The sequence below is a fragment of the Diospyros lotus genome, chromosome 6, assembly GCF_014633365.1.
Source record: "Diospyros lotus cultivar Yz01 chromosome 6, ASM1463336v1, whole genome shotgun sequence".
In the NCBI taxonomy this organism is placed as follows: domain Eukaryota; kingdom Viridiplantae; phylum Streptophyta; class Magnoliopsida; order Ericales; family Ebenaceae; genus Diospyros; species Diospyros lotus.
The window spans coordinates 698,999-726,938 of NC_068343.1; the positions used below are offsets into that span (position 1 = coordinate 698,999).

General features: G+C 34.0%; 3 protein-coding genes and 1 pseudogene across 3 annotated transcripts; all 4 read right to left on the reverse strand.

Annotated features, from left to right (window-relative positions):
* Window positions 1-167: 167 nt before the first annotated feature.
* On the reverse strand, window positions 168-14,146 carry LOC127803139 (receptor-like protein EIX2). Its single transcript, XM_052339178.1, has 2 exons — window positions 13,367-14,146; window positions 168-2,327 (listed from the first exon to the last, which is right to left on the reverse strand). Exons 1-2 carry the CDS (start codon window positions 13,766-13,768, stop codon window positions 168-170), a joined length of 2,562 nt encoding a protein of 853 aa, XP_052195138.1. The 5' UTR covers window positions 13,769-14,146.
* On the reverse strand, window positions 11,036-12,674 carry LOC127803142 (receptor-like protein EIX2; annotated as a pseudogene).
* LOC127803627 (receptor-like protein EIX2) lies at window positions 13,943-27,078 on the reverse strand (the record flags this gene model as incomplete). Its single annotated transcript, XM_052340018.1, has 5 exons — window positions 13,943-14,095; window positions 15,075-15,188; window positions 17,197-17,455; window positions 24,772-26,328; window positions 26,435-27,078. Coding segments are annotated over 5 exons (2,727 nt in total), but the record flags the coding sequence as incomplete, so codon positions are not given.
* On the reverse strand, window positions 26,976-27,637 carry LOC127803143 (receptor-like protein EIX1). The gene has a single exon (XM_052339184.1). It carries the CDS (start codon window positions 27,618-27,620, stop codon window positions 27,081-27,083), a length of 540 nt encoding a protein of 179 aa, XP_052195144.1. The 5' UTR covers window positions 27,621-27,637; the 3' UTR covers window positions 26,976-27,080.
* Between the last annotated feature and the right edge of the window lie 303 nt (window positions 27,638-27,940).

Below are 27,940 nucleotides of genomic sequence, written 5' to 3' on the forward strand. Positions count from 1 at the left end.
TGAAATAAAATTTCACATTTATGATTTATCATCTTTAGTGAAATTGAGGGGCACAAACAATAAGATGGCACAAGAAATATATTTTAATTATATAAAATAGTTTAATGGCCTAAATACCTAATTTCCTCTTCAAACGTTGGGTTTGTTGAACAAATTGATAACCTAATTTACATTTTAATTTTGTTGAGAAAACTGAAGTAAGCATCTCTGTAGCGTTTCTTCATCACCAGAGTGCCAGAGACTCCCCAAAATCCGATGAAGAAGCCTAATGCTACAGTCAACCAGAACCACAGCTTCTCCAGCCAACCATCGGCATCTTCATCTTCATCTTCTTCTTCTTTGCCCCCATTGGAAGGTTTGTTTCCATTATCATCGCATTTGGCCAGGGGAGTCCCACAAAGCGCAGGGTTGCCCTCGTAAATCGATGGATCGATGAGGGTTTGAAACTGGTTGCTTGTAGGTATTTCACCAGACAAATTGTTGTATGACAGGTTCAAGTGACTCAGAAAAGTTAAAGACGCCATGTTCGTTGGAATTCGACCCACGAGTCTGTTGTGGGAGAGATCGAGGGTTTCTAAAGCTCCCAAATCCCCAATCTTCTCTGGAATCTTTCCTGTCAACTGATTCCCTGACAAGATCAAGGTGCCCAATCTTGAAAGTGTTGTTAGTGCTTGTGGAATGCCTCCAGACAAGTTATTTTTGGACAGATCTATGCTGTTTACAAGGTAGAGGTTGGATTCTCCGAAGATGAGTAAGCTTCCCTTTGTGGCCACCTGCAACTTCCCCTCATATCGCGTAGAATTAAGCGCAGCTTTGAAGCCACTCAAATTCCCTAAACAGGTTGGAATTATTCCTGTAAACTTATTGTTTGAAAGATCCAATATGTGGAGATCAGAGAGATGGCATATTTGCGAAGGAATGTTTCCTGTAAATGAATTGTTTCTCACACTAAGAATCAATAAAGATAGCATGGTTTCTCCGATCCAAGATGGAAGATTTCCAGAGAGTTTATTGTCACCAATATCAAGAGTATCCATAATTGTGCATTTCTGCAAGCTGGATGGAACTTCCCCTGAAAGATTATTCTTACCCAGAAATAGAAATACGATATAACAACCTTGGAAGCCTATTGAGCTTGGGATCTTACCGGATAAACTGTTGTTTGACATATCAATGAAGTATAGAGATGTCATTCCATTCCAAATGTTTGGAATTATTCCAGAGAGTCGATTATTTGAGATGGCTAGGTTGGTCATGTCTGTCAGATTGCCTATTGACAAGGGAATGTTACCATTTAGATAGTTCCGGGAGATATCTAAGTCTGTCAATAATGGCATTGCTTCACCAAGGTCAGTAGGAATTGGCCCAGAGAACAAGTTATCCCTCAAATAAAGTGCACTTACATTGGGAGACCAAAGTGGTAGAGGGCCCTCGAAGCGGTTTGAACTCAGATCAACAGTAGATAGGTAACTGAAGCGCAGTGAGTTAGGCACCTGTCCGCTTAAGTTATTGTAAGCGACATCTAGTTCATCAACAAGCACATCCAACTTTAATAGCCAATCAGGTAAGGGGCCTGAAATTCTTGCATTGTTTAGTACCACAGTTTTCAACTCATTTTGATCTTGAAGCCATGTGGGGAATTTGGGACCTAATCGGCATGATCTGATGTTGATATATCTGAGTTTGAAAGGAGGAAGCCAATGAGGATCAATTTTGAAGACCACTGAGATATTGGGCGAAGCTTTAGTCATTGTCAACTCTTTTAAGCTTGAGAGATTTGCCAAATGGGTTTCAGTTATGACACCTTGCCATGGATTCTCAGAGAGTTCTAGCACTACTATTGATGAGAGCTGCCCAAGATTGTCCGGGATGCTACCACTCATTTGATTATAAGAGAGGTACAAGGACTCCAAGGAAGTTAAATTTCCTATGGAGTTAGGAATTGAACCTGTAAACATGTTTCGCCATAGTTGAAGATCCTTCAAGTTCTTTAGATAGCCCAATGAATTGGGGAGACTTCCTGACAGTGTGTTGTATCCCAAGTCCAATGTCTCTAACCTGCTATTAGTGCATCCTGATAAAGCATTGATTAATTCAGTTACCTCACCGCTAAAACTGTTTAAAGAAAGCTTTAATATCTGTAAATTGCAAAGCTTTCCTAAACTTGTTGGCAGCTGGCCTCCCAAGGAATTCTGTGATAGATCAAGATTTTCGAGGGCACTAAGATTGAACAACCAATAGGGTATAGCAGGGGAGTTGAAGCCATTGTTGGAAAGTTCAAGTACTAAGAGAGATGTGAGGTTCATGGATGGAAGAGATGGCGGGAGGTTGAGAAGCTGACATTGAGGCAAGGTGTAATTCTACAAGGGAAGGAAGCAAATTAACACTTTGAAGCCAATGAGATGAGGCCTCGCTCAGGTCCGCAACTCCCAAATTTAGGTACCTCAGAGAGGAAAGACTCGATACCCAATTCAAATCCTTGGCCTCTAAATATGGAGCAAAGTTATTGCTGAGATCTAGATAAAGCAAGCTGGAAAGGTTTCCCAAACTTGATGAGATTGCCCCACCAAAAGACGCGCCAGAGAGATTGAGATACCTCAACTTTGTGAGAGATCCAAAGAAATTTGGAACTCGTCTACCTTCAAAGTTATTCTTGCTGAGGTCTAAATACCTCAAATACTTCAAGTCGAGTAAAGACGGACCGATCGCCCCTCCCAATTCATAATCCATTTCATCAGTATCAATATTACTTGAAAACGGATTTTGGAGTTTTAGCTTCACAACGTTTCCTGTTCTGTTGTCGCAAATCACGCCCCTCCATGCACAACAATTTTCTCCAACCCAAGAAGAGAGTCGGCCCGAGGGGTCCGAGAGACCACCTTTGAATTTGAGGAGTGCTTTCTTCTCAGCTTTTATGCAACCCGCCACTGCCTTGGAACTCTCGTAGCAGAAGCCAAGTTTCAAGGCTTGAAGAAGCACAAGTGCACACAAGAGAATGAAAAAGGGTAATTGACAGCATCTCTTTTTCATTTCCATCGGCACCCAAGGCAAGAGATGCCTACAAAGTGGAGTATTTGTTAGTTGTGATGCATAACATACGAGATTATACATATATAGATGAAACATCTGTGCGTGTAATTTCTGAGAAATTGATGAACCCAAAACTTTAATTCCGTACAGATTGACTTCATTGACTAGGAATGATGTCAAGTGTGAACCTACAGGATTTTAGTCTTTGCCAGCCATTCGCCATCCATTGATCATGCTCAACCCAAGTCTCCGTGGAGCACCCTTACTAGTGTCGTCTAGCGGCCGTGCATTTAAAAGTTAGAAGGAAACAGTGATGCTGAATTGTCACAGCCAAAAATGTCATCTAAATTTGAGCACTTCTGTAACTAATGATATCACTAGATTGCTGAAAAATATATGAATTGTAGTCAAACCATTGTCAAAATTGGCTGTCTACGGATGCTATTGGGCTGAAAATTGAATATTATTATTCATGCATGTGTCCCTGTTTTTCCATGTATGTGCCTTGGCATAATGGTTTGCACCTATCACTGACTATACAGGTTTGATTGATTGGAAATCAGAATTTGGAAGTATTTAATTTTAGGTATTTAAAAATAAAGGCTTAATGCATTATTTTGTCCCTAAACTAATCAAAAAAATAGCTTTAAGAATTTTAAGTATTTTGTACTCACTGTTCATCCCTGTACTAAGTATTTTTGTGTATTTTTCATCATTGATTTAATTGCCGTTAAAAGAGGCGTTAATTTTACCTCGTCAGCATTGCCACCTCATCAAAATTATTCCTGTCAGCTTCTGTCCCTAATTTTAAAAAAATAAAACAAAAATTTAGTCACCCTCTGAATCACCCATCCCCTACATTTGTGACCCACCCCATATACCCCCAACTATCGACTACCATTGAAACAACCACCCATCGACTAGCAATCTTGTGGGCTTCGTGAAGTAGCTGTTGGCCACTCCCTATCGTTCTTCACGTCGAATCAAGCAATCGGCCCTTAGCATCAGATCTGACTAGCTTCTCCTTGGAACCAGTCACCCTCTTACTCTCCCTAAGGAGGGAGTTATGCTCGGATATGCTAACAACAATAGAGGTAGCCTCATCATCGCTGGAGAAAGCCCTGAATGTGTCTCTGCCCCTGTTAAAAAACCAAAGCCTTGTCTATCGCTAGCTCTCTCGTGAACGCTGATTTCTTTGTGCAAGATAGAGTTTCCAAGTATTGAGAATCAAAAAATAACTAATTTCCAGCCTAAGAAGTCGAAAAAACGAAAGCATCAGGTAATAGGATGTCCAGTTCCTTACTTGATCTCGGGACCCTTGTTTTCCTTTCCTCTGTTTCGGACGAATTGGAATAATTTTGACCCTCCCCTACCCAACCCACCAGCTTGCTCTCTCCCCCAAAACCAGATTTAACTCGTGGTGGCGATAACCGACAGCGACGAAGACCTCCAGTGTTGTCGTCATCATCTTCTTCTTAAATGAGCTGCTACTGTTGTTGTTGAGTGATACTTTGTGTGATTGATATTGTGAATATTTTGTTATTGATTTGTGTATTTAATTATTAATTTTGTATATGTTTATTTAATTATTTTATGTATTTGATTATCAATTATGTAAAATTATATATCTGTTAATTATGTAAAATTATATATCTGTTAATTATGAATTTGAAAGGTTCCAACCAGAAGAGGTAAGACATCTGTTTAGAGGAGGACTAAGATTTTCAAGAGAGTTTTAGGGGCTCTCGGAAATTCATCTACAGGGCATTTTTTTATGATAGAAATGTGTAAATATATCTCTTGAATGATAGTATAATAGGTTATGATGAACAGGATCAGTGTCAATTTTGATAAATCAATAATTGCTATGATTATCTTCTTTAACTCAGTTATAAATAGCTAAGTGCTCATTTTTTTATATAAGACACTTCATTCTCTTTAAGAGTTCTGTAATTTCGTTTGAAAATTTAATTTTTATATCAAAATATTTGTACAGAAAATATTAGGTGCCCTCTAATCATTTCTTTTTTATAGTGGCGTTGGTTTTTTTTCTTAATACAATTCTTATTTACCAAAAAAAAAAAAAAAAATACTTAGACAATTTTTTTAACAATAAATACATTATTATTTGTAGGCACAACAGGTAATTTAGTACTCATCTAAGCTCCAAATTGAAGGATATCTATCAATCACTGTCTATGGTCCTGCAGCATTTGTTGTTCGCATTTGGTGGTCGACCACCTTGACCATAAGACCAAAAATGTAGGAAAGTGATATATTCTTAAATGTAATTCTCCTCTCATTTTCTTAACAGGCATTGACACAGTGATTTCTCCTTTCATTTTTTTAAGAAAATGGAAATTGATGAGAAATTATCCTGAAAAGAGAAATTACCTAAACATCAACGAATCTCGTCATGTTACGTGTCTTTATTAATAAATAATAAAGAGATATGACATATGTCTTTTCACCGATTTTAACTTTAAAAGATAACTACAAGTATTTAGAAGAGAATTCGAGATTCGCGTTTATCTCTATTTAGTCTGAAGTGTTCTTTACTAGTATGAGATTATCGAGAACGTCAATAATTAGAGATTACTCTCGATATCTCAACCCATTATTCAAGTACTATTCACATCAACTTAAAAAAATTTAGAATTGGGTTATTGCTATAAATTCTCTACCACTTCAAATGTTAAGATGCATATTCTCTTGCAAAACAGTCAAATTATAATCTCTGTAGAGTTAAGGATAACCCTATACAGATTATTGATTATTGCAAGTGTTATATATTATGTAATAATTTTGTATTCAGATAGTGAAATCGGTAAAATAAAAATAATATTTGAACATAGAATTTTGTACAAAAATGCTCTCAAGGAAGAGTTGAGATTTTTTTTTAACAAATTGTACCACTGTACTCCACAGGACATAAATTAATTTAATAAAGTTGAATTGTTATCCTAGCTACAAAGGAAATACATCGACTATCTTTGAAATGTGCCTACATATCCGTGTATGAAAATTCAGTTCATATACTCAACTATCTATTGTTTTTATATAAAATTTTATATTAAATTCTTGTTAATAATACGGTGTAACAAAGTAACTCTACAAAGTTCTTTAATTGTTGTTTGATAAAGTAGGTACATTGACTATTTATTGAAATGTGCCTGCATATTTGTTTATGAAAATTTAGTTTAGACACTATTCTCTCACCATGAATTGGGATGTATCTTTTTTTCAATTGTTATATCTTTATTTTTAAACACTCTATATATTTGTTTATGAAGTGAAAGTGATAATTGCTATAATTGTCATAAATAACTGTTGATTAATTTTATATATAAAACTGTAACCCCACAATGCTGACATTGGGCATGAATTATCAAAAAAAAAAAAAAAAAATGTTGAAGTTTCTCTCTTCTCTCTCAATTTTGTCTATTTTTTCTCCCATTTCTCTTAGTTTTTCCATATTTTTTGTTAGTTTCTACCTCATTTATTTCTTATTCTCCCTAATATTCTGTCTATTTCCCTTATAATTTTTCTTATTTCTCTTTCAATTCCAATTTTATCTTCAAAGAAAACATCAGTTGAGACCAAAATTCTAACATCTACTATCTATTATTTTTGAGTAAATATTTTTATTAAATTCTCTTTAATAACATCATGACCCGCCCACTCAATAAAATTGAAGAACCATGTAACCAAAACACACAAAATCACTAAAAATAATAAACATGGCATCCTAAAATTCGAGCTTTTGATAACTTTACTCAATTTATTTCTTACTCGTGTTTTTTTTTTTTTTTTTTTTAATGTATGTGAGGACCCAAATTGCCTTTGTAAGTGTTAATGGTTCATCAGCCTTCACATATATATTAACCATTCTCCATCGATCGATCGATCGATCATGCTCAACCACCCAAGTCTTGGCGGAGCACCCTACTGGGGTCGTCTAGCTGCCTTGATGAATTTAATAATTAGAAGGAGACAGTGATGTTGAATTGTCAAAGCCAAAAATGTCATCTAAAATTTTAATATTATATGAACTGTGACCCCTTTTTTGGTCTTGGACCAAATCAAAAACAGATTGAAGTCTACAAATAAATCAAAATATGGTTATTCCATATCAAAATTTGAGCACTTCTATGACTTCCGATGTCACTAAATTGCTGAAAAGGATATGAATTGTAGCCAAACCATATCGTCAATATTGGTTGTCTAGAGATGCTATTGGGCTCCAAGTTGAAGATTATTATTTATGTCTATGTCCCTGTTTTTTCTTGTCCTTGCCTTGACATAATAGTTTGCACCGTATGCACTACGCAGACTGATTGTATATACAGATTTGATTAATTAATAATCAGAATTTGAAAGTCTTTATTTTTTGGTACTTAACTACAGATCTTATAAATACTGGTATTTAAAAATAAAATGCAATTTTCCATCTAATAAATTAATCGTCGAGGTCCCACTCCCAGTCTCAGCGTCGTCGGCAATGGCGTCTCTCTCTCTCTCTCTCTAATCAGTCTTGTTTGTCCACCGGTCATGAAGCTTAATCCAAGACTTGTTTGTTTACAAGTCGTCCTGCATTAAGGGTTAAATAGAATGGGAAAACTGATTTTGAATTGTCAAAGCCAAAGAAAAGAGATAAGACACCTCTCTTGAGAAGGACTAAGGTTTTTGGAAAATTTCTTTTTTATAGAACCCTTGTAGTTTGGAGTTAAAACTTTTTTTCAATAATAAATACACTATTATGCTTGGGCATATAACAGATGATTTTGTACCCATCTAATTGTCTAGATGCTATGCTCCAAATTGAAGGATATCAATCCCTGTCTATGGGTCCTTGCAGCATTACTCGTTCGCATTTGGTCGTCGACCACCCTGACTATAAGACCAAAATTGTTGAAAAATGATACACTCTTAAATACAATTATAGCTTCTTTTACACGGCGATATTTTCTTAAACCTCTTAAATACTCTCTCTTCAAATAGTTCACACTAACAAGCATTCACACATTAATTTCTCCTTTCATTTTCTTTAGAAAATGGAAATGGAAGGAAAATTATCCGAGAAAAAGAAATTATCTACACATCAACCAATTTCGTCAAATCACGTGTCTTTGTTGATAAGTCATAATAAGATAACACATCTTTTTTACTCATATCAACTTTAAAGGAAAACAATCAGCATCTAAGAGAGACTTTGAGCCTCGTATTTATTTCTATTTGGTCAGAGTTATTAAATATAATTTCAAATATCTTGACTCACTTCATTTTTTAAGAATCCAAGTCCAATTCACCTCCTCATAAAAAAAAATTAGAATTGAGTTATCTTTATAAATTCTATGTCAAATAAATAACATAAATGATTAGTGAATTTTATATTAAGAAATAAAAATATTATTGAATTTTAATTTAATATACAATTTCATAATTATCGTCAATTGCCCTTAAAAGAGGCTAATAGAGTGTTGACGTGTATAACAATATAAACAATTAAACAACACAAATGGTCACTAAATTTTACATAAAAAAAATATATAATTAAATTTTGCACTAAAGTATAAAAATGTCATTAAATTCTGTATTAAAGTACAAAAATATTAAAATTTTGTTAACTTCTTTTAATGACAATTGACGATAATTATAAAATTATATACTAAATTGAAATTTAATAATTTTTTTTTTACTATAAATTAAGGTTGAATAACTTTTTTATTTCTTAATGCAATGTTAAGGGCACTTATAATATTTAGCCCTCTAGTATTCTCCTCTTCATTCGTAGCCAGCAACAACACATTTCTTTACTTCAAATAATCGCCCAGAAATAGGTTTAGTTTTCAACTCGCCCAATAGGGTGAAATAAGCTTACCTTTTTAGCCCGTTTGCTGGACCCAAAAAGATAGGAAAATAATATTTTTTTTATAATATATTATGCAAAACGTAAAATAATTTATTAATTTAAAATTCATAAATTATTTTCTTATTTACATCAAAATGAACAAATTAATTATTTCTATATTTATATATATGTGTGTATGATTATAAATAATTAAATATATACATAAATATGTGCACAGATACACTTGCATACAAATAAATATAAATATATTTATTATCGTTTGAACATAATAATAAATTTATTGTCTAAGAAAGAAGCATCTCGAACCTTTAGATATTTTGCAAGAAAGAAATTAATAGCACATTACATTCCCAACACAAATATTTTAGTATTTAAGTTTGATTTTTAGAAATTGTAAAAGAAATTACAAAACTCTTAAAGTAGTAAAAGTGATTTGCCTATGCGGACTGATAGTTCACCTATTTATAGTTGCGGGAAGAGATTTGTAAATACTATATTTGATATCCTGAGATCAATTTGAATTAAGATAAACTTTATCTGTTTTTTAAGTGAATTTCAGAATTTGGTTTTTCATTCTAGAAATATCTTGCAAGAGACTTTCCTTAAAGGTTTTTCAAGTCTCCCTTGGAGTCTCCAAAAACTTTTCAGAGTTTTCCGAGTCTCCCTCAGAGTTTCTCGAGTTTTCTTAAGGGTCTCTAAGGCCACCCTTAAGGTCCCCCCGAGTTTCTAAGGGTCTCTTATATATCTCTTACCCGAGAGGGTCTCCTGGCCCATTGTGACTTTCACCTTTATTTGGGTTCTTATTTTTTATTCTAACTTTTGGTATTCTTCCTTGTTGATTTTGCAAGTGGGCGCTGGGCTTGGGCTGATATTGGTATCCATACGAATAATGTATATGTATATACATGCAAAACACAAATATAGACACATGCATGCATGTAGTGTACTGTACACACATGCACACATAAATATATATACATGCATGCACATTTATGTGCATACCTATATATATATATATACAACTAATTTTTTTAAAAATATTACAATGCACACAAATAGTAGAAAATAAGATAAAAAAATAATATTTTTATATAAAACAATTTACATCCAAACGGAGGAATTCTTAATTTAGATGACAAATGTTTAACTCATGTATTAGTGTGAATGAGAATACAATCTATAGAGTTATTGTCAAAACAAGTTATGAGAATGTAATATATAGAGTTATTGTCAAGTAAGATAGCTTGCTCACAAAAAATAATGAAATTCTAAAGAAGAATTTGCAAATATAATGAAATTCTAAATATTGTAATTTATAATATTTGTAGTCAATTGACAAGAATAATGAAATTCTAAAGAAGAATTTGCAAATATAAGTCTCGTTCAACAAATTAAGTATTGGCGATGGTGCATGCAACTATTTTGAGTTGCCATTTCACTTGATTAGGCTTGAGTTTTGTTAAATATTATTATTTGAATAGGAATGTAACCAAATTAATATATTTAATTAAAAGTTTGTTTATATTTTTTATTAAGTAAGGAAGTAAATTTTAAAAAATTATAAAACTTATTTATTAAACAAATTGAGTTCAAACAGAAGGTTGTTCAGTTCATTTACAATACGTTTAAAATTTATTTCTTTTTTTATTTAATAACGATATACATATAGATCTCTAGAATGTTTTCAGGTTTGTTTCTTTTTTTTTTTCCTTCAAATTTATTGTTTTGTTAATTAATATAATTGTATAAATCATTCATTAAGTAAATAATTTATTTACAAATGATTATATTTTTGTTCATAGACAAACTTATTTTTTATTTATGAACAAACTCTATAACTTCTCATTCATGAACATTCAACACATTTTTTAACTTAAACGAGTTGACTTGAACATGAAAAATTGTTGACGAGCAGAGTTCAAATATTTTTTATAGAGTTTAATTAACAAATAAATGAGCCAAAAACTCAAATACCTTTGGAATAAAAAAACTAAAATCAAACTGAGCTAAACTTGGTTCATCTATTTACTTATTTTTATTAATTTTATTTTGTTTATTCTTTACTCTATTCCTATTTTGCTTTAGTTTTCACTTTGCTAATCTAATGGAAATAAGTGACCTTCATATATATATATATAAATAATATGTTTGAGCAGAAAATAAAAAAAATAAAAACCTTCATAAATATTTTTAAAATATAAAGCCCTCCCGTGCAATAACCCAAATCACATCTAATATAAGTGCAATTAACTCACCTCTTAAACATCCTCTTCAAACGATTAGCGGTTAGGAAGAATAATCCAATGGTTTTGTCTATCACTTTTTCGAGAAAATAGAAATATGCAAGTCTCCACTGTCTCTTAATCATTAAGCTGCCGCAAACTCCCCAAAATCCTGTGAAGAATCCTAGAGCTACAGTCAAGTAGAACCATAACTTCTCCAACCGACCTTCAACGTCTTCATCATCTTTGCCCCCACCGGAAGGTGTCTCGCCACTGCCGCTGCATTTGGTTGCCAGTGGAGTCCCGCAAAGCTCAAGATTACCCTCATAAATGGATGGATCGTCGAAGGTCAAAAACTGGTTGTTTGTGGGTATTTTGCCAGACAACTTGTTAAACGATAGGTTCAAGTGACTTAGAAATGTTAAAGAGACCATACTTGCTGGGATTTCTCCCACAAGTTTGTTGCGGGAAAGATCGAGAGCTTCTAAATCTTTCAAGTTCCCAATCATCTCCGGGATCTTTCCTGTCAACTGATTCCTGGACAAGATCAAGGTGCCCAACTTGGAAAGTGTGGTCAGTTCTTGTGGAATGCCACCGGATAAGTTATTGTTGGAGAGATCTAGACTATTCACAAGGTAAAGGGTGGTTTCTGTGTACATCATTGTTCTACCCTTGGTGGCCACCTGCAAGCTCCCTTCATATCGCTCAGAATCAAACTTAAGCTCAGTTTTCAAGGCACTCAAATTCCCTAAACAAGACGGGATTATCCCTGTGAGCTTGTTGTTTGAAAGATCCAATATGTGGAGATCGAGAGATGGCATATTTGTGAAGGAATGTTTCCTGTAAATGAATTGTTTCTCGCACGAAGAATCAATAAAGATAGCATGTTTTCTCCGATCCAAGATGGAAGGTTTCCAGAGAGTTTATTGTCACCAATGTCAAGAGTAAACATATTTGTGCATTTCTGCAAGCTGGATGGGACTTCCCCTGAAAGATTATTCTTACCCAGAAATAGAAATACGATATAACAACCTTGGAAGCCTACTGAGCTTGGGATCTTACCGGATAAACTGTTGTTTGACATATCAATGAAGTATAGAGATGTCATTCCATTCCAAATGTTTGGAATTATTCCAGAGAGTCGATTATTTGACATGGCTAGGTTGGTCATGTCTGTCAGATTGCCTATTGACAAGGGAATGCTACCATTTAGATAGTTCCGGGAGATATCTAAGTCTGTTAATAATGGCATTGCTTCACCAATGTCAGGAGGAATTGGCCCAGAGAACAAGTTATCATTCAAATAAAGTGCACTTACATTGGAAGACCAAAGTGGTAGGGGGCCCTCGAAGCTGTTTGAACTCAGATCAAGAGTAGATTGGTAACTGAAGCGTAGTGAGTTAGGCACCTGTCCACTTAAGTTATTGAAAGAGACATCTAGTTCATCAACAAGCGCATCTAGCTTCAATAGCCAATCAGGGAACGGGCCTGAAATTCCAGCATAGTGTAGTACCATAGTTTTCAACTCATTTTGATCTTGAAGCCATGTGGGGAATTTGGGACCTAATTGGCATGATTTGATGTTGATATATCTGAGTTTGAAAGGAGGAAGCCAATGAGGATCAATTTTGAAGACCACTGAGGTATTCGGCGAAGCTTTAGACATTGTCAACTCCTTTAAGCTTGATAGATTTGCCAAATGGGTTTCAGTTATGACAACTTGCCATGGATTCTCAGAGAGGTCTAGCACTACCATTGATGAGAGCTGCCCAAGATTGTCCGGGATGCTACCACTCATTTGATTAGAATAGAGGAACAAGGACTCCAAGGAAGATAAATTTCCTATGGAGTTAGGAATTGAACCTCTAAACATGTTTCGCCATAGTTGAAGATCCCTCAAGTTCTTTAGATAGCCCAATGAGTTGGGGAGACTTCCTGACAGTGTGTTGTATCCCAAGTCCAATGTCTCTAACCTGCTATTGGTGCACCCTGATAAAGTGTTGATGAGTTCAGTTACCTGACCACTAAAATTGTTGAAAGAAAGCTTTAATATCTGTAAATTGCAAAGCTTTCCTAAACTTGTTGGCAGCTGGCCTCCCAAGGAATTTTGTGATAGATCAAGATTTTCCAGGGCACTAAGATTGTACAACCAATAGGGTATAGTAGAGGAGTTGAAGCCATTGTTGGAAAGTTCAATTACTAAGAGAGATGTGAAGTTTATGGATGGAAGAGATGGCGGGAGGTTGAGAAGCTGACATTGAGGCAAGTGTAATTCTACAAGGGAAGGAAGCAAATTAACACTTTGAAGCCAATGAGATGAGGCCTCGCTCAGGTTCGCACCTCCCAAATTTAGGTACCTCAAAGAGGAAAGACTTGATACCCAACTCAAATCCTTGGCCTCTAAATATGGAGCAAAGTTATTGCTGAGATCCAGATAAAGCAAGCTGGAAAGGTTTCCCAAACTTGGTGAGATTGCCCCACCAAAAGATGCGCCGGAGAGATTGAGATACCTCAACTTTGTGAGAGATCCAAAGAAATTTGGAACTCGTCTACCTTCAAAGTTATTCTTGCTCAAGTCTAAGTACCTCAAATACTTCAAGTCGAGTAAAGATGGACCAATCGCCCCTCCCAATTCATAATCCATTCCATCAGTATCAATATTACTTGAAAACGGATTTTGGAGTTTTAACTTCACAACGTTGCCTGTTCTGTTGTCGCAAATCACGCCTCTCCATGCACAACAATCTTTTCCAACCCAAGAAGAGAGCCGGCCCGAGGGGCCGAGAGACCACCTTTGAATTTGAGAAGTGCTTTTTTCTCAGCTTCTATGCAACCCGCCACCGCCTTGGAACTCTCGTAGCAGAAGCCAAGTTTCAAGGCTTGAAGAAGCACAAGTGCACACAAGAGAATGAAAAAGGGTAATTGACAGCATCTCTTTTTCATTCCCATCGGCACCCAAGGCAAGAGCATCCTACAAAGTGGAGTATTTGTTAGTTGTGATGCATAACATACGAGATTATACATATATAGATGAAATATCTGTGCGTGTAGTTTCTGAGAAATTGATGAACCCAAAACATTAATTCCGTACAGATTGACTTCATTGACTAGGAATGATGTCAAGTGTGAACCTACAGGATTTTAGTCTTTGCCAGCCATTCTCCATCCATTGATCATGCTCAACCCAAGTCTCTGTGGAGCACCCTTACTAGTGTCGTCCAGCGGCCGTGCATTTAAAAGTTAGAAGGAAACAGTGATGCTGAATTGTCACAGCCAAAAATGTCATCTAAATTTGAGCACTTCTATAACTAACGATATCACTAGATTGCTGAAAAATATATGAATTGTAGTCAAACCATTGTCAAAATTGGCTGTCTACAGATGCTATTGGGCTCAAAATTGAATATTATTATTCATGCATGTGTCCCTGTTTTTCCATATATGTGCCTTGACATAATGGTTTGCACCTATCACTGACTATACAGGTTTGATTGATTGGAAATCAGAATTTGGAAGTATTTAATTTTAGGTATTTAAAAATAAAGGCTTAATGCATTATTTTGTCCCTAAATTAATCAAAAAAATGGCTTTAAGAATTTCAAATATTTTGTATTCACTGTTCATCCCTGAACTAAGTATTTTTGTGCATTTTTCATCCTTAACTTAACTGCCATTAAAAGAGGCGTTAACTTTGCCTCATCAAAATTATTCCCATCAGCTTCTTTCCCTAATTTAAAAAAAACAAAACCAAAAATTAGTCTCCCTCTGATTCACCCATCCCCCACATTTGTGACCCATCCCATATACCCCCACCTATCGACTACCATTGAAACAACCACCCATCGACTAGCAATCTTGTGGGCTTCGTGAAACAGCTGTCGACCACTCTCTATCGTTCTTCACGTCGAATCAAGCAACCGGTCCTTAGCATCAGATCTAACTAGCTTTACCTTGGAAACAGTCACCCTCTGACTCTCCCTAAGGAGGGAGTTATGCTCGAATATGCTAATAGCAACAGAGGTAGTCTCATCATCGCTGGAGAAAGCCCTGAATGCGTTTCTGCCCTGTTAAAAAACCAAAACCTTGTATATCGCTAGCTCCCTCGTGAACGCTGATTTCCTTGTGCGAGATGGAGTTTCCAAGTACCGAGGACCAGAAAAGAACTCATTTCCAGCTTAAGAAGTCAAAGAAACAAAAGCATCATTTAATGGGATGTCCAGTTCCTTGCTCGATCTCGGGACCCTTGTTTTTTTTTTTCCTTTGTTTCGAACGAATTGGAATAATTCTGACCCTCCCCTACCCAACCCACTAGCTTGCTCTCTCCCCCAAAACTAGATCTAGCGCGTGGTGGCAATGATCGACAGTGATGAAGACCTCCAGCGTCGTCGTCATCTTCTTTTTCTTAAATGAGCTGTTACTACTGCTGTTGAGTGATACTTTGTGTGATTGATATTGTGTATATTTTGTTATTGATTTGTGTACTTAATTATTAATTTTGTATGTGTTTATTTAATTATTTTATGTATTTGATTATTAATTATGTAAAATTATATATCTGATTATTTTTGTATTAAATGCATATTTTGTGTTTAGTTATTAATTTGTATAGTTAATTATTGATTTGTGTATTTAATTATTAATTTTGTGTATGTGTATATTTGTTAATTTTTTTTTATTTAATTATTAATTTTGTTTATGTATGTCTCTAATTATTTTATGCATTTAATTATTATTTTGTATATTTGATGAGGTGATAGTGCTGATGAGGTAAAGTTAACGCTTCTTTTAACGGTAGTTAAATCAAGGATTGAAAATGTACAAAAATATTTAGTTCAGAAATAAACAATGAGTACAAAATACTTGAATTTCTTAAAGTCATTTTTTTGATTAGTTGGGGGACAAAATAATGCATTAAGTCAAAAATAAAATGTAATTTACCCAAAATGTTGCCTGGACTTTGGAAAAGGGTATTTGTCCATCTAATCAATTATCCGCCTTGTCCCACTCCTAGCCTCGTCGTCGCCGGCCATGGCTTCCCTTTTTCTCTCTCTAGTCAGTCTTGTCTGTCCACCGTTCATGAAGCTTAGTCCAAGACTTCTTGGTTTACAAGTCTTCCTGCATTAAAGGGTTAATTAGAATGGGAAAACTGATTTTGAATTGTTAAAGCCAAATGTCTCACGTTCCCATTATTCAACATTGAATGCTTGCTAATGTAAGCTAGCTGGCCATTACATTGGACTCCTGGAACAGGTAGCGATGCGCACATAGACTAAGCCTAAAAGGTAGGCCCACCAACAAAGGGGAAGTCTCACATGGGAAAGGGTTTGGGAGACCCTCTTGAAAGGTTCCAACAAGAAGAGGGAAGACATCTCTTTCAGGGGAGGACTAAGATTTTCAAGAGTCTTAGGGGCTCTTGGAAATCCATCTGCAGGCATTTTTTACGATAGGAATGTGTAAATATATACTTCTGTAATCTTCTTTAATGATAAGTGTAATAAATTATGATCAACATGATTAGTGTCAATTTTTAGAAATAAATATACAATGTTTTTTCTTATTTGTGCCTTGACACAATGGTTTGCACCGTATACATTACGCAGATTGACTATACAGATTTGATTAATTGACAATCAGAATTTAAAAGTCTTATGAATAGTGCCAGCATCCCACTCCCGGCCTCGGCATCCCCGGCAATGGCGTCTTGTTCTCTCTCACTGATCAGTCTTGTCAGTCCACCGGTCATGAAGCTTAATCAAAGCCAAATGTCACGCACGTTCCCATAATTCAACATTGAATGCTTGCTAATGCTAGCTAGATAGCGAAACCAATGACCATTACATTAAATTGCTGGAACAGATAGTGATGTGCCCATAGGCGAAGAACTAAAAGATAGGCCTACCAACAAATAGAAAGTATCGTGTGGTGGAGGGGACCAGGAGACCCTTTTGGAGGGTTCCAAAGAGAAGAGGTAAGACATCTCTCTAGAGGAGGACTAAGGTTTGGAAAAGTGTTTAGGTGCTCTCAGAAATTCACATACAAGCCTTTTTTTACGGTAGAAACGTGTAAACATACCACCAAATCCCCTAAACAAGTTGGGATTATCCCAGTAAGCTTGTTGTTTGAAAGGTCCAATATTTGAAGATAAGAGTGGCCACATAATTGCCAAGGAATGTGCCCTGTAAAGGAATTGTTCCTCGCACGGAAAATCGATAAAGTTGGCATGGCTTCTCCGGTCCAAGATGGAAGATTTCCAGAGAGTTGATTGTCACTAACGTCAAGAGTACCCAGTCTTGTGCAATTTTGCAAGTTGGAAGGGACTTGACCAGAAAGCCTGTTCCCACCCAGAAACAAATATTCAAGGAATCTTAGAGAGCCAATGGAGCTTGGGATTTTACAAAGAAAAATTGTTGTTCGAGATGTTCAGGTAGTAGAGATATTTTAAATTGCCTAGGGACAAGGGAATGCTACCGTTTAAATTGCCTAGGTTCTTCGCCAATTTCTAGAGGAATTGTTCAGGAGAGAACAAGTTACTCCCCGGATAAAGTTCACTAACATTGGAAGACCAGAGTGGTAGAGGGCCCTTAAAGCAGTTTGACCGCAGATCAACGGTGGATCCGTAGTTGAAACGCAATAAGTTATGCATTTGTCCCACTTAAGTTGTTGTGAGAGACGTCTAGTTTATCGAGAGGCAAATCCAATTTCAAGAGTCAATCATGTAGGGACCCTGAAATTCCAGCATTGTGGAGTACCACACTTCTCAGCTCATTTTGATTTTCAAGCCATGTGGGAAATTTGGCACCTAATTCACAATTTCTGAAGTTTATGTATCTAACTTTGAACGGAGGAAGAACCAAGATCAATTTTGAAAAGGACTTTGAAAAGTTATTTAATGCTTGTTTTATATTATTTTATAATATTTAATAAAACAAAAAGATAATTTTAATCTTATAAAAAATTCTAAATACATACTAAATTTTTTTCACTCATATGCTTCCCTCCTAAACTCCCGTCTAAAATTAATGCCAACATATTAAAGTTACACATTTCCAAAGTAAAAAAAATTAGTTATGAAAAGAGCTGTAATTAATATTTAATTTTATTCTTTTTGCATTAACCAAAAAATGGAGAATGAGAATGAGATAAATTATATTGAACATAAATATAATTTATAGATGTAATTTATTGGGTTTGGAGGGACTTTTAATTTTTGGGTTCGAGTTAGGCGGGGAATGATAAATTTACTAATGTATATTATTTGTAATTAATACTATTCATATTATATAACATATCAAACTTATAATGTAAGAATAAAAATTGATATATCTTGGTTGCTTGTATATAATTGATATATCTTGATTGCTTATGAATATAAATTAAAATATAAAATTTATAATAAATATAAACTTTAAGTTTGATGAACAACATTGATTGTCTAGATAGAAAATAACACATAAATCATCTAGGTAGGAACAACATATAGATTGAATAAATTATTAAATATGCACAAATTCAATAAAATTACTACTTTTTCCTTTGTAATTTCACATAAATCTATATAATAAGTGCTAGATCATTGTCAATTGGACACAATTCTATCTAATTACTACTTGATCATGCAAAAAATCTATAAATTTGATCAAATCAATACTACACCCTTTCCGATTCGACATAATTCTATGTAATAACTACTTGATAGATCTAGATAAAGAACAACTCATAGATCATTTTACGACTACAAAAAAAGATATAATTATATTCATAATATAGAAATAAATCAAAATATTAATTTAAATAATTAAAAATACTCAAAAAATTATATCTCATAGTGAGCCAATCGCTTAAAACAATAAATTAATAACTAACTCATAAATTACAACATTATTTCATAATGACATACGTACTAATAACAAATAACACTTTAGGGACTGATATACCCCTAAAATGTAATTTACTATAATGTTTACTAAGAATAAGATTGATATATCTTGGTTGCTTATGAATTTAAACTAAAATATAAAATTTATAATAAATATAAATTTTAAGTTTGGTGAACAACATAATATAAATAAAAAATACGATAAAAATATATTTAATTATTTATACATAAGATAATTAAAAAATAAATAAATTTTATGTTTTGTATGAATGATAAAAGAGAAGAAATATAATTATATTATGATGGATATATGAATATATTTTTTATTAAAAATAAATATTATAATATTATGATTTATAATTTGATTTTCATTTCATATCTTAAAAATTGAAACAAAACTACAAAATAAGTTTTTAAAAATAGCAAGAAAAACTATGCTCACCAAAATTTTTCAAAGTTACAAAATGAGTTCATTCCAGTTTAGATGATTTTGTATAATATATTTTTGATTTAAAAAGAATATATTTAGTGAAAAAAAGGCTGAATATGTTGTTTTATATGTTGTTGTAAAAAGAATATATGATTTTGTAAAGTTGTACAAAATTATAGTTGAACCTAACTAAATCATAATTTTATAATTTGATTTGATTTATAATATTTTATAATTTAATATTTGAATTCATATGTATGTAATATATATAATATATACTATTTGATCTATTTGAGGATAATAATTTCTTAATAACTATACAGTAGTTTTTATAATGTTAACTATATAAACACTATAAAAACTTTAAATACTAACATGATTTTGATTTAAGCCCTGATTGATTGCCCACAATTTTTATGGAAAATGACTATTTTCTACTCAAATTCCAGGTTTAGATGTGTTTGATTACCTAAATTTTTTATGGAGAATGATTTCCATGTTTTGGTCACATGATGACCATACTTTTGCTAGAAAAGCAATTCTTAAGGGGGGAGGAGATGAAATTTTTCAAACAATTGAAAGTGAAAAAGCAAGAGAGAGACTCACTGAGCATAAGACTGTATGAGTGATCGACAGTGGCGAGATGGAAGGCGAAGAAAGGGAGAGAGGGTGGGAGCAGTGGCATTGGAAAAAAGAGGAAGGGCTGGAGTGGCAACATTGGGGGTCTACGGTGGTGCAGTGGTGTTGGCGGTGGGGGTCGACGGCTGTGTGGTGGTTGTCCCCTGTAGGGGTCAACGGCGGTGGTGTTGAGGGGCGATGGTGGTGCGACAGCTATTCCCTGTGGGGGTCGATGACGGTGCGATAGTGGTGGCAATGGGGGTTGACGACAGTTGTAAAAGGGAGAAAGAGAGGGTGAGAGAAGAGTGGGTTTGGGGTGAGAAATTGAGTATTTATATAGAATAATTGCTCTTAAATATGAAAAATTGAAAATAATTGCGTTATATCTGAATTTTGTGATGGGGAATAATTAATAAATATAAATATAAATACATAGAAATTAAAAAAAGAATTATGTATAAATTAGTAAGTTTGGAAAACAAAACATTTTCACCATTGAATTCCACGAAAAATTATACATTTTTTATGAAAAATAATGCCTATCAAACACAAAATGCTAAGAAAATGATCAAATTTTATAAAAAATATTATCAATCAAACACGAAAAGATGGAAAATAATATCATTTTCTAGATAGAAAATTATACTAATCAAACAATTTAAACTTTCAATTTTCAGGAATTCATTTTATTTCCACCCAAATTCCATCATTGCAATCAAAGTGTTTCGGTTGGAAGTAACTATGATTACATTGTAAGTATTAGTGAATAATTATTTTATAAATAATAAAAAAACTTATATATAAGAAAAATAAAAATATAATCAATTTTTTTGAAAGAAAATGATCAAATTGTTTACAATGGGAATCAAACCATAGGCTAGGACTTTTGTTAACAATTCAGTGTATGGAAAAAAAATTATAAGTATTATTTGGTTTGATATATTTTATACACAATAAAAAATTCGATTAAACATTCGTCACATAAAAAATATTTTGAATAGAATTAATTCGTATTTAATATGTTTTAACTGAATACATTCATCAATAAAAATTTGACATATTATATATAGATATATTGATATTAAAAATTGATATTCTAAAACGTGCGTGTGTCCCATTGTTAATATTGATATTCTAAAAATTTATTAAATAAAGTGATTGATTAAAATTTAAAATTTTAAATTATCAAGAAAGAGAGAGAATGAAATTTTGACTAAGAAGAAGCACATAATAGCTTCTTGGAGAAAGCCATTGTGATTTTTGGAATTCTAAAAATTCATTAAATAAGGTGAGAGGTTAAAATTTAAATTTTAAATTAATAAGGAAGAGAGTGAATGAAATTTTGAGTTGTGACTGAAAATAATATTGTTAGTAAATAAAATAATAAATAATATAATTATCCTAACATTAATAATTGAAATGACAAAAAAAGACAATTCTATATGAGTAGATTGTATTCATATAGATTTATTATTTTGTGAAAATCAGTGAAATATTTGGCGCCCAATGATGTTTGGTTATTTGCATCTCCTTTAAGCTTGACCTGTCATTGATAAGAGCTGCCCAAGATTGCTTGGGATGCTACCACTCATTTCATTGTTCGAGAGGTACAAGTACTCCAAGGAAGATAAGTTCCCCATGGAGTCGGGAATTGAACCAAAACCACTGAACATGTTCTCCTGCAGTTGAAGCTCCCTCAACTTCTTTATGTATCCCAATATATATATAGATTAGGGAGCCTTCCCGTCAAAGTGTTGTATCTCAAGTCCAACGTCTCTAACCTGCTATTATTACATGTCGATAATGCGTTGATGAGTTCAGTTACCTCACCACTGAAATAGTCATGGAAAGCTTCAATGTCTGCAAATTGCAAAGCTTTCCTAAACTTGGCTACGAAAGCAGCATTCCTTGTTGGCATTTGGTGGTCTACCACCTTGACCATAAGACCAAAAATGTAGGAAAATGATACATTCTTAAATGAAAATGCAATTCTAGTTTCTTTCAATCTCTTAAATAATTCCTTTCAAATTCACAGCAACAAGCATTGGCACAGTCATTTTTCCTTCCATTTTCTTGAGAAAATAGAAGTTGATGAAAAATTATTCAAGAAAAAAAATTTACCTAAACATCAACTAATCTCATCATGTCATGTGTCTTTATTAACAAGGAATAAGGAGATGATAAGTGTCTTTTTGGCGAGCTTAACTTTAAAGGATAACCATTAATATTTACGGTAAAATGCGAGCCTCACGTTTATCTCTATTTGTCCAAGCTACTCTTTACTAGTCTGAGATTAACAAGCACGACAATAATTAAAAATTACTCTAGATATATTGGCTCAAAATCCAAAGCCAACTCAACTTATCTTAAAAAAATTCAAAACTATAGTTATACTTAGATATATATGTTTATATATATATAACTAATTTTTAAAATGTAATACAATACAAACAAAAACTAAAAAATAAGATCTAAAAATTAATTTTTTTATATAAAATAATTTATATGCAAATAAGAAATCCTTAACTTAGATGACAAACGTCTAGTTCATGTATTAGAGTGATTGAGAATACAATATATATAGGGGGTGTTTGTTAATTAAGATAAGAGGGAGAAAATGTCAGATATGGGAAGCATTCCGGATGTTTGGTCTTTCCAACGTGTTTGTTAAGCTTGTCTGGTCATTTTCGAAAAAGGCATCACGTGACCTCTTATCTCCCCCTTTCAAGATAAATTTATCCGACCTCTCCCATCGGATAAATTTATCTGGCTCTTTCAGGATAAGTCTCAATTACTTATCTACCCCTTGTAAGATAGTTAATGCCATTTAATGTATTTTAAAGATTTAAATTTATTAAAAAGCTTATTTATTTATCTCTTATAATTAATATTATTTAATATATTTTTAAATTATTATATGTTTTGACAATTTTCAAAATTTAAATGACATTATTCATTTCATTAATTTTTAAAATTTAAATTTCTCTCTCTCTATATATATTTTATTAACTAATATAATTCATTTCATCAATTTTTAAATTATTTTATTTAATTTTATATTTTATTATTTATTATGAAAATATGTTTTGGCTATTTTTAATTATGTAGGTGGAATTATTGTAATCCTAACAATTATTATTTATACTTTTCAACTCTTTTTAAATTTATTTTTGAACTTGAATTTAGAAAATAAAATATTATTTTTAATTTTAATCTTAATTTTTTTGATAATTCATATTAATCATAAAATACTATTTTAATCATAAATTTGGTAATAGGGATATTTTGGTAAAAAAACCCTTATCTTGGTGTTTATCATATGTATTAACAAACACGTGGAAAGAAAAAATACAGTTACCAATGGATTCTAAAAAATTTAACAAACAGTCTGATAGAAATCTTGGAATGCTTCCCGGCCTTATCTTGATCATTCCATATCTTGGTCCGGAAAGTATCCCAATTTTATCTTGATATCACCTTATCTTGCTCATTTTAACAAACGCCCCAAAATCCAAAGCCAACTCACCTTATCTTAAAAAAATTCAAAACTAGAGTTATCTCCATACTTACGTATATATGTTTATATATACATATAACTAATTTTTAAAATGTAATACAATGCAAACAAAAACTAGAAAATAAGATCTAAAAAATATTTTTTTTATATAAAATAATGTACATCCAAACAAGAAATCCTTAACTTAGATGACAAACGTCTAGTTCATGTATTAGAGTGAGTGAGAATATAATATATATAGAGTGTAGTTATTGTCAAGACACGATAAGTTGTTCACAAAAATATTATAATATGTGATATTTGGAGTCTATTGATGAGAATAATGGAGCTCTAGAAAAGATATTGCAAATATAAGTTTCATCCAACAAATAGTGTATCGGCGATGGTGCATGCCACTATTTTTTAAGTCCTTCATTTTACTCAACTATAGAACTTTGTTAAATGTTATTATTGAATAGGGATATAAATGAATTAATATATTTAATTAATAGATAATTTATATTTTTTAATTAAATAAGTAAATGAATTTGAGCAAAATTATAGAATTTGTTTATTAAATAAGCTGAACTCAAAGAGAAGTCTAATCAGTTAGTTTATGTTCATTTATAATTCATTTCTTTGTTTTAATAACGGTATTCGTATAGATTTTTGAGATGTTTTAGCGTTTATTTTTCTTCAAAATTCATAATTTTGTTAACTAATATAATTGTATAAACTATTTAATAAAAAAATAGTTTATTTATAAATGATTATACTTTTGTCAAAGAACAAACTTGTTTACAAATAAACTTTATAATTTTTTGTTCATGAACATTCAATATATTTTTTAGCTTAAGCAAGTCACTTTAAACATTAAAACTTGTTAATGAACCGAGTTTGAATATTTCTTACAAAATTTAACACTCGTAAACGAGCTAAACTAAAATACCTTTAGAATAAACGAACTAAGCCCAAACAAAACTAAACATGATTCATCCACTTATTTTTTTCACCCATGTTTATTTTGTTTATTTTCTTCTCTATTCCTATTTTATTTTCGTTTTCCCTTTGCTAATCTAATGAAAATTGATGGCTTTCAAATATATATATATATATATATATGTTTGAGCAAAATATAAAATAAAAAACCCTCAAAAATATTTTTAAATTATGAATTCCTCATTTGAAATAACCCAAATTACATCAATGTAAGTGCAATTAACTCACCTCTTAAACATCCTCTTCAAACGATTAGTGGTTTTAAAGATTAATATAGTGGTTTCATCTATTATTTTCTCGAGAAAACAAAAATATGCAAGTCTCCACCGTTTCTTAATCATCAAACTGCCACAGACTCCCCAAAATCCCATGAAGAATCCTACTGTGACAGTCAAGTAGAACCATAGCTTCTCCAACCGACCTTTAACGTCTTCATCATCTTTGCCCCCACCAGAAGGTGCCTCGCCATTGCCATTACCACTGCCACTACATTTGGTTGCCAATGGAGTCCCACAAAGCGCAAGATTACCCCCATAAATGGATGGATCATCGAACGTCTGAAACTGATTGTTTGTGGGTATTTTACCAGATAAATTGTTAAACGATAAGTTCAAGTGACTTAGAAAGGTCAAAGAAACCATGCTTGTTGGGATTTCACCCACAAGTTTGTTGTGGGAAAGATCGAGGGTTTCTAAATCTTTCAAGTTCCCAATCATTTCCGGGATCTTTCCTGTCAACTGATTCCTGGACAAGATCAAGGTGCCCAACTTGGAAAGCATGGTCAGTTCTTGCGGAATGCCACCGGATAAGTTATTGCTGGAGAGATCAAGACTATTCACAAGGTAAAGGGTGGTTTCTGTGTACTCCATTATTCTACCCTTGGTGGCCACCTGCAAGCTCCCTTCATATCGCTCAGAATCCAACTCAAGCTCAATTTTCAAGCGACTCAAATTCCCTAAACAAGTTGGGATTGTCCCTGTGAGCTTGTTGTGTGAAAGATCCAATATGTGAAGATTGGAGAGGCGACATAATTGCCCAGGAATGTGTCCTGTAAAGGAATTGTTTCTCACGCGAAGAATCAATAAAGATAGCATGGTTTCTCCGATCCAAGATGGAAGATTTCCAGAGAGTTTATTGTCACCAATGTCAAGAGTTTCCATATGTGTGCATTTCTGCAAGCTGGATGGGACCTGCCCTGAAAGATTATTCTTACCCAGAAATAGAAATACGAGATAACAACCTTGGGAGCCTATTGAGCTTGGGATCTTACCGGATAAACTGTTGTTTGACAGATCAATGAAGTACAGAGATGGCATGCTATTCCAAATGTTTGGAATTACTCCAGATAGTCGATTATTTGAGATGGCTAGGTTGTTCAAGGCTGTCAGATTGCCTATTGACAAGGGAATGCTACCATTTAGATAGTTTCGGGAGATATCTAAGTCTATCAATATTGACATTGCCTCACCAATGTCAGGAGGAATTGGCCCAGAGAACAAGTTGCCCCCCAGATGAAGTGCACTTACATTGGAAGACCAAAGTGGAAGAGGGCCCTCCAAGCGGTTTGAACTAAGATCAACAGTAGATTGGTAACTGAAGCGCAGTGAGTTTGGCACCTGTCCGCTTAAGTTATTGTGAGCGACATCTAATTCATCAACAAGCACATCCAGCTTCAATAGCCAATCAGGTAAGGGGCCTGAAATTCTTACATTGTTTAGTACCACAGTTTTCAACTCATTTTGATCTTGAAGCCACGTGGGGAATTTGGGACCTAATTGGCATGATCTGATGTTGATATATTTGAGTTTGAAAGGAGGAAGCCAATGGGGATCAATTTTGAAGATAACTGAGATATTCGGCGAAGCTTTAGTCATTGTCAACTCCTTTAAGCTTTGAGAGATTTGCCAAATGGGTTTCAGTTATGACACCTTGCCATGGATTCTCAGAGAGGTCTAACACTATCATTGAAGAGAGCTGCCCAAGATTGTCCGGGATGCTACCACTCATTTGATTAGAAGAGAGGTACAAGGACTCCAAAGAAGATAAATTTCCTATGGAGTTAGGAATTGAACCTCTAAATGTGTTGTATCCCAAGTCCAACGTCTTTAACCTACTATTAGTGCATCCTGATAAAGCATTGATGAATTCAGTTACCTCACCACTAAAATTGTTTAAAGAAAGCTTTAATATATGTAAATTGCAAAGCTTTCCTACACTTGCTGGCAACTGGCCTCCCAAGGAATTCTCTGATAGATCAAGATTTTCGAGGGCACTAAGATTGAACAACCAATAGGGTATAGCATAGGAGTTGAAGCCATTGTTGGAAAGTTCAAGTACTGAGAGAGATGTGAAATTTGTGGATGGAAGAGATAGCGGGAGGTTGAGAAGCTGACATTGAGGCAAGTGTAGTTCTACAAGGGAAGGAAGCAAATTAACAGTTTGAAGCCAATGAGATGAGACCTTGCTCAAGTCATTACCTCCCAAATTTAGGTACCTCAGACAGGAAAGACTTGATACCCAATTCAAATCCTTGCCCTCTAATCTAGAAATTTATCGCTGAGATCTAGATAAAGCAATCTGGAAAGGTTTCCCAAACTTGGTGGGATTACCCCACCAAAAGAAGAGCCAGAGAGATTGAGATACCTCAACTTTGTAAGAGATCCAAAGAAATCAGGTATCCGTCTGCCTTCAAAGTTATTCTGGCTAAGGTCTAAGTACCTCAAATACTTCAAGTCAAGCAAAGACAGACTGATCGCCCCTCCCAATTCATAAACCATTCCACCAGTATCAATATTACTTGAAAACGGATTTTGGAGTTTTAGCTTCACAACGTTCCCAGTTCTGTTGTCGCAAATCACACCCCTCCATGCGCAACAATCTTCCCCAACCCAAGAAGAGAGCCGGCCCGAGGGGTCCGTGAGACCACCTTTGAACTTGAGAAGTGCTTTCTTCTCAGCTTCCATGCAACCCGCCACCACCTTAGAATTCTGGTAGCAGAAGCCAAGTTTCAAGGCTTGAAGAAGCACAAGTGCACACAAGAGACTGAACAACGGTAATTGACGGCATCTCTTTTTCATTCCCGTAGGCACCCAAGGCAAGACCTGGGGCAATCCAATGATGGGTGACCCCCTGGGAAGTTCGTGTAGGCCCATCAGGGTAAGTTGTTCCGGTTCTTCCTATCGCTCGAGCGGGATGTTACAGGTGGTATCAGAGCCGACCCTTGGCGAAGGCGGTCTGATGAGGGCGGGGAGTGGCGCCGGGGCTTGAGGGCCTGTACAAGGAGCGGCTTCTGGCAGGCTTCTAGGATGGCAGCCCCCAAGGGGAGAAGATCTGGGATCAGTTGTAAGGTCGCATGACGGGGACGTCATGTGCTTAAGGGGGGAAGAATGTAATACCC

What these genes read in the sequence shown, in the direction of transcription:
- LOC127803139 (XM_052339178.1), bottom strand. Translation starts at nt 13,768, where the DNA reads ATGGATTATGAATTGGGAGGGGCGATTGGTCCATCTTTACTCGACTTG. An exon ending in CTCAATGTCAGCTTCTCAAC is followed by an intron (nt 2,328 to 13,366) that starts CTCCCGCCATCT and finishes CAGCTTCTCAAC; the next exon opens with CTCCCGCCATCTCTTCCATC.
- LOC127803143 (XM_052339184.1), bottom strand. Translation starts at nt 27,620, where the DNA reads ATGAAAAAGAGATGCCGTCAATTACCGTTGTTCAGTCTCTTGTGTGCA.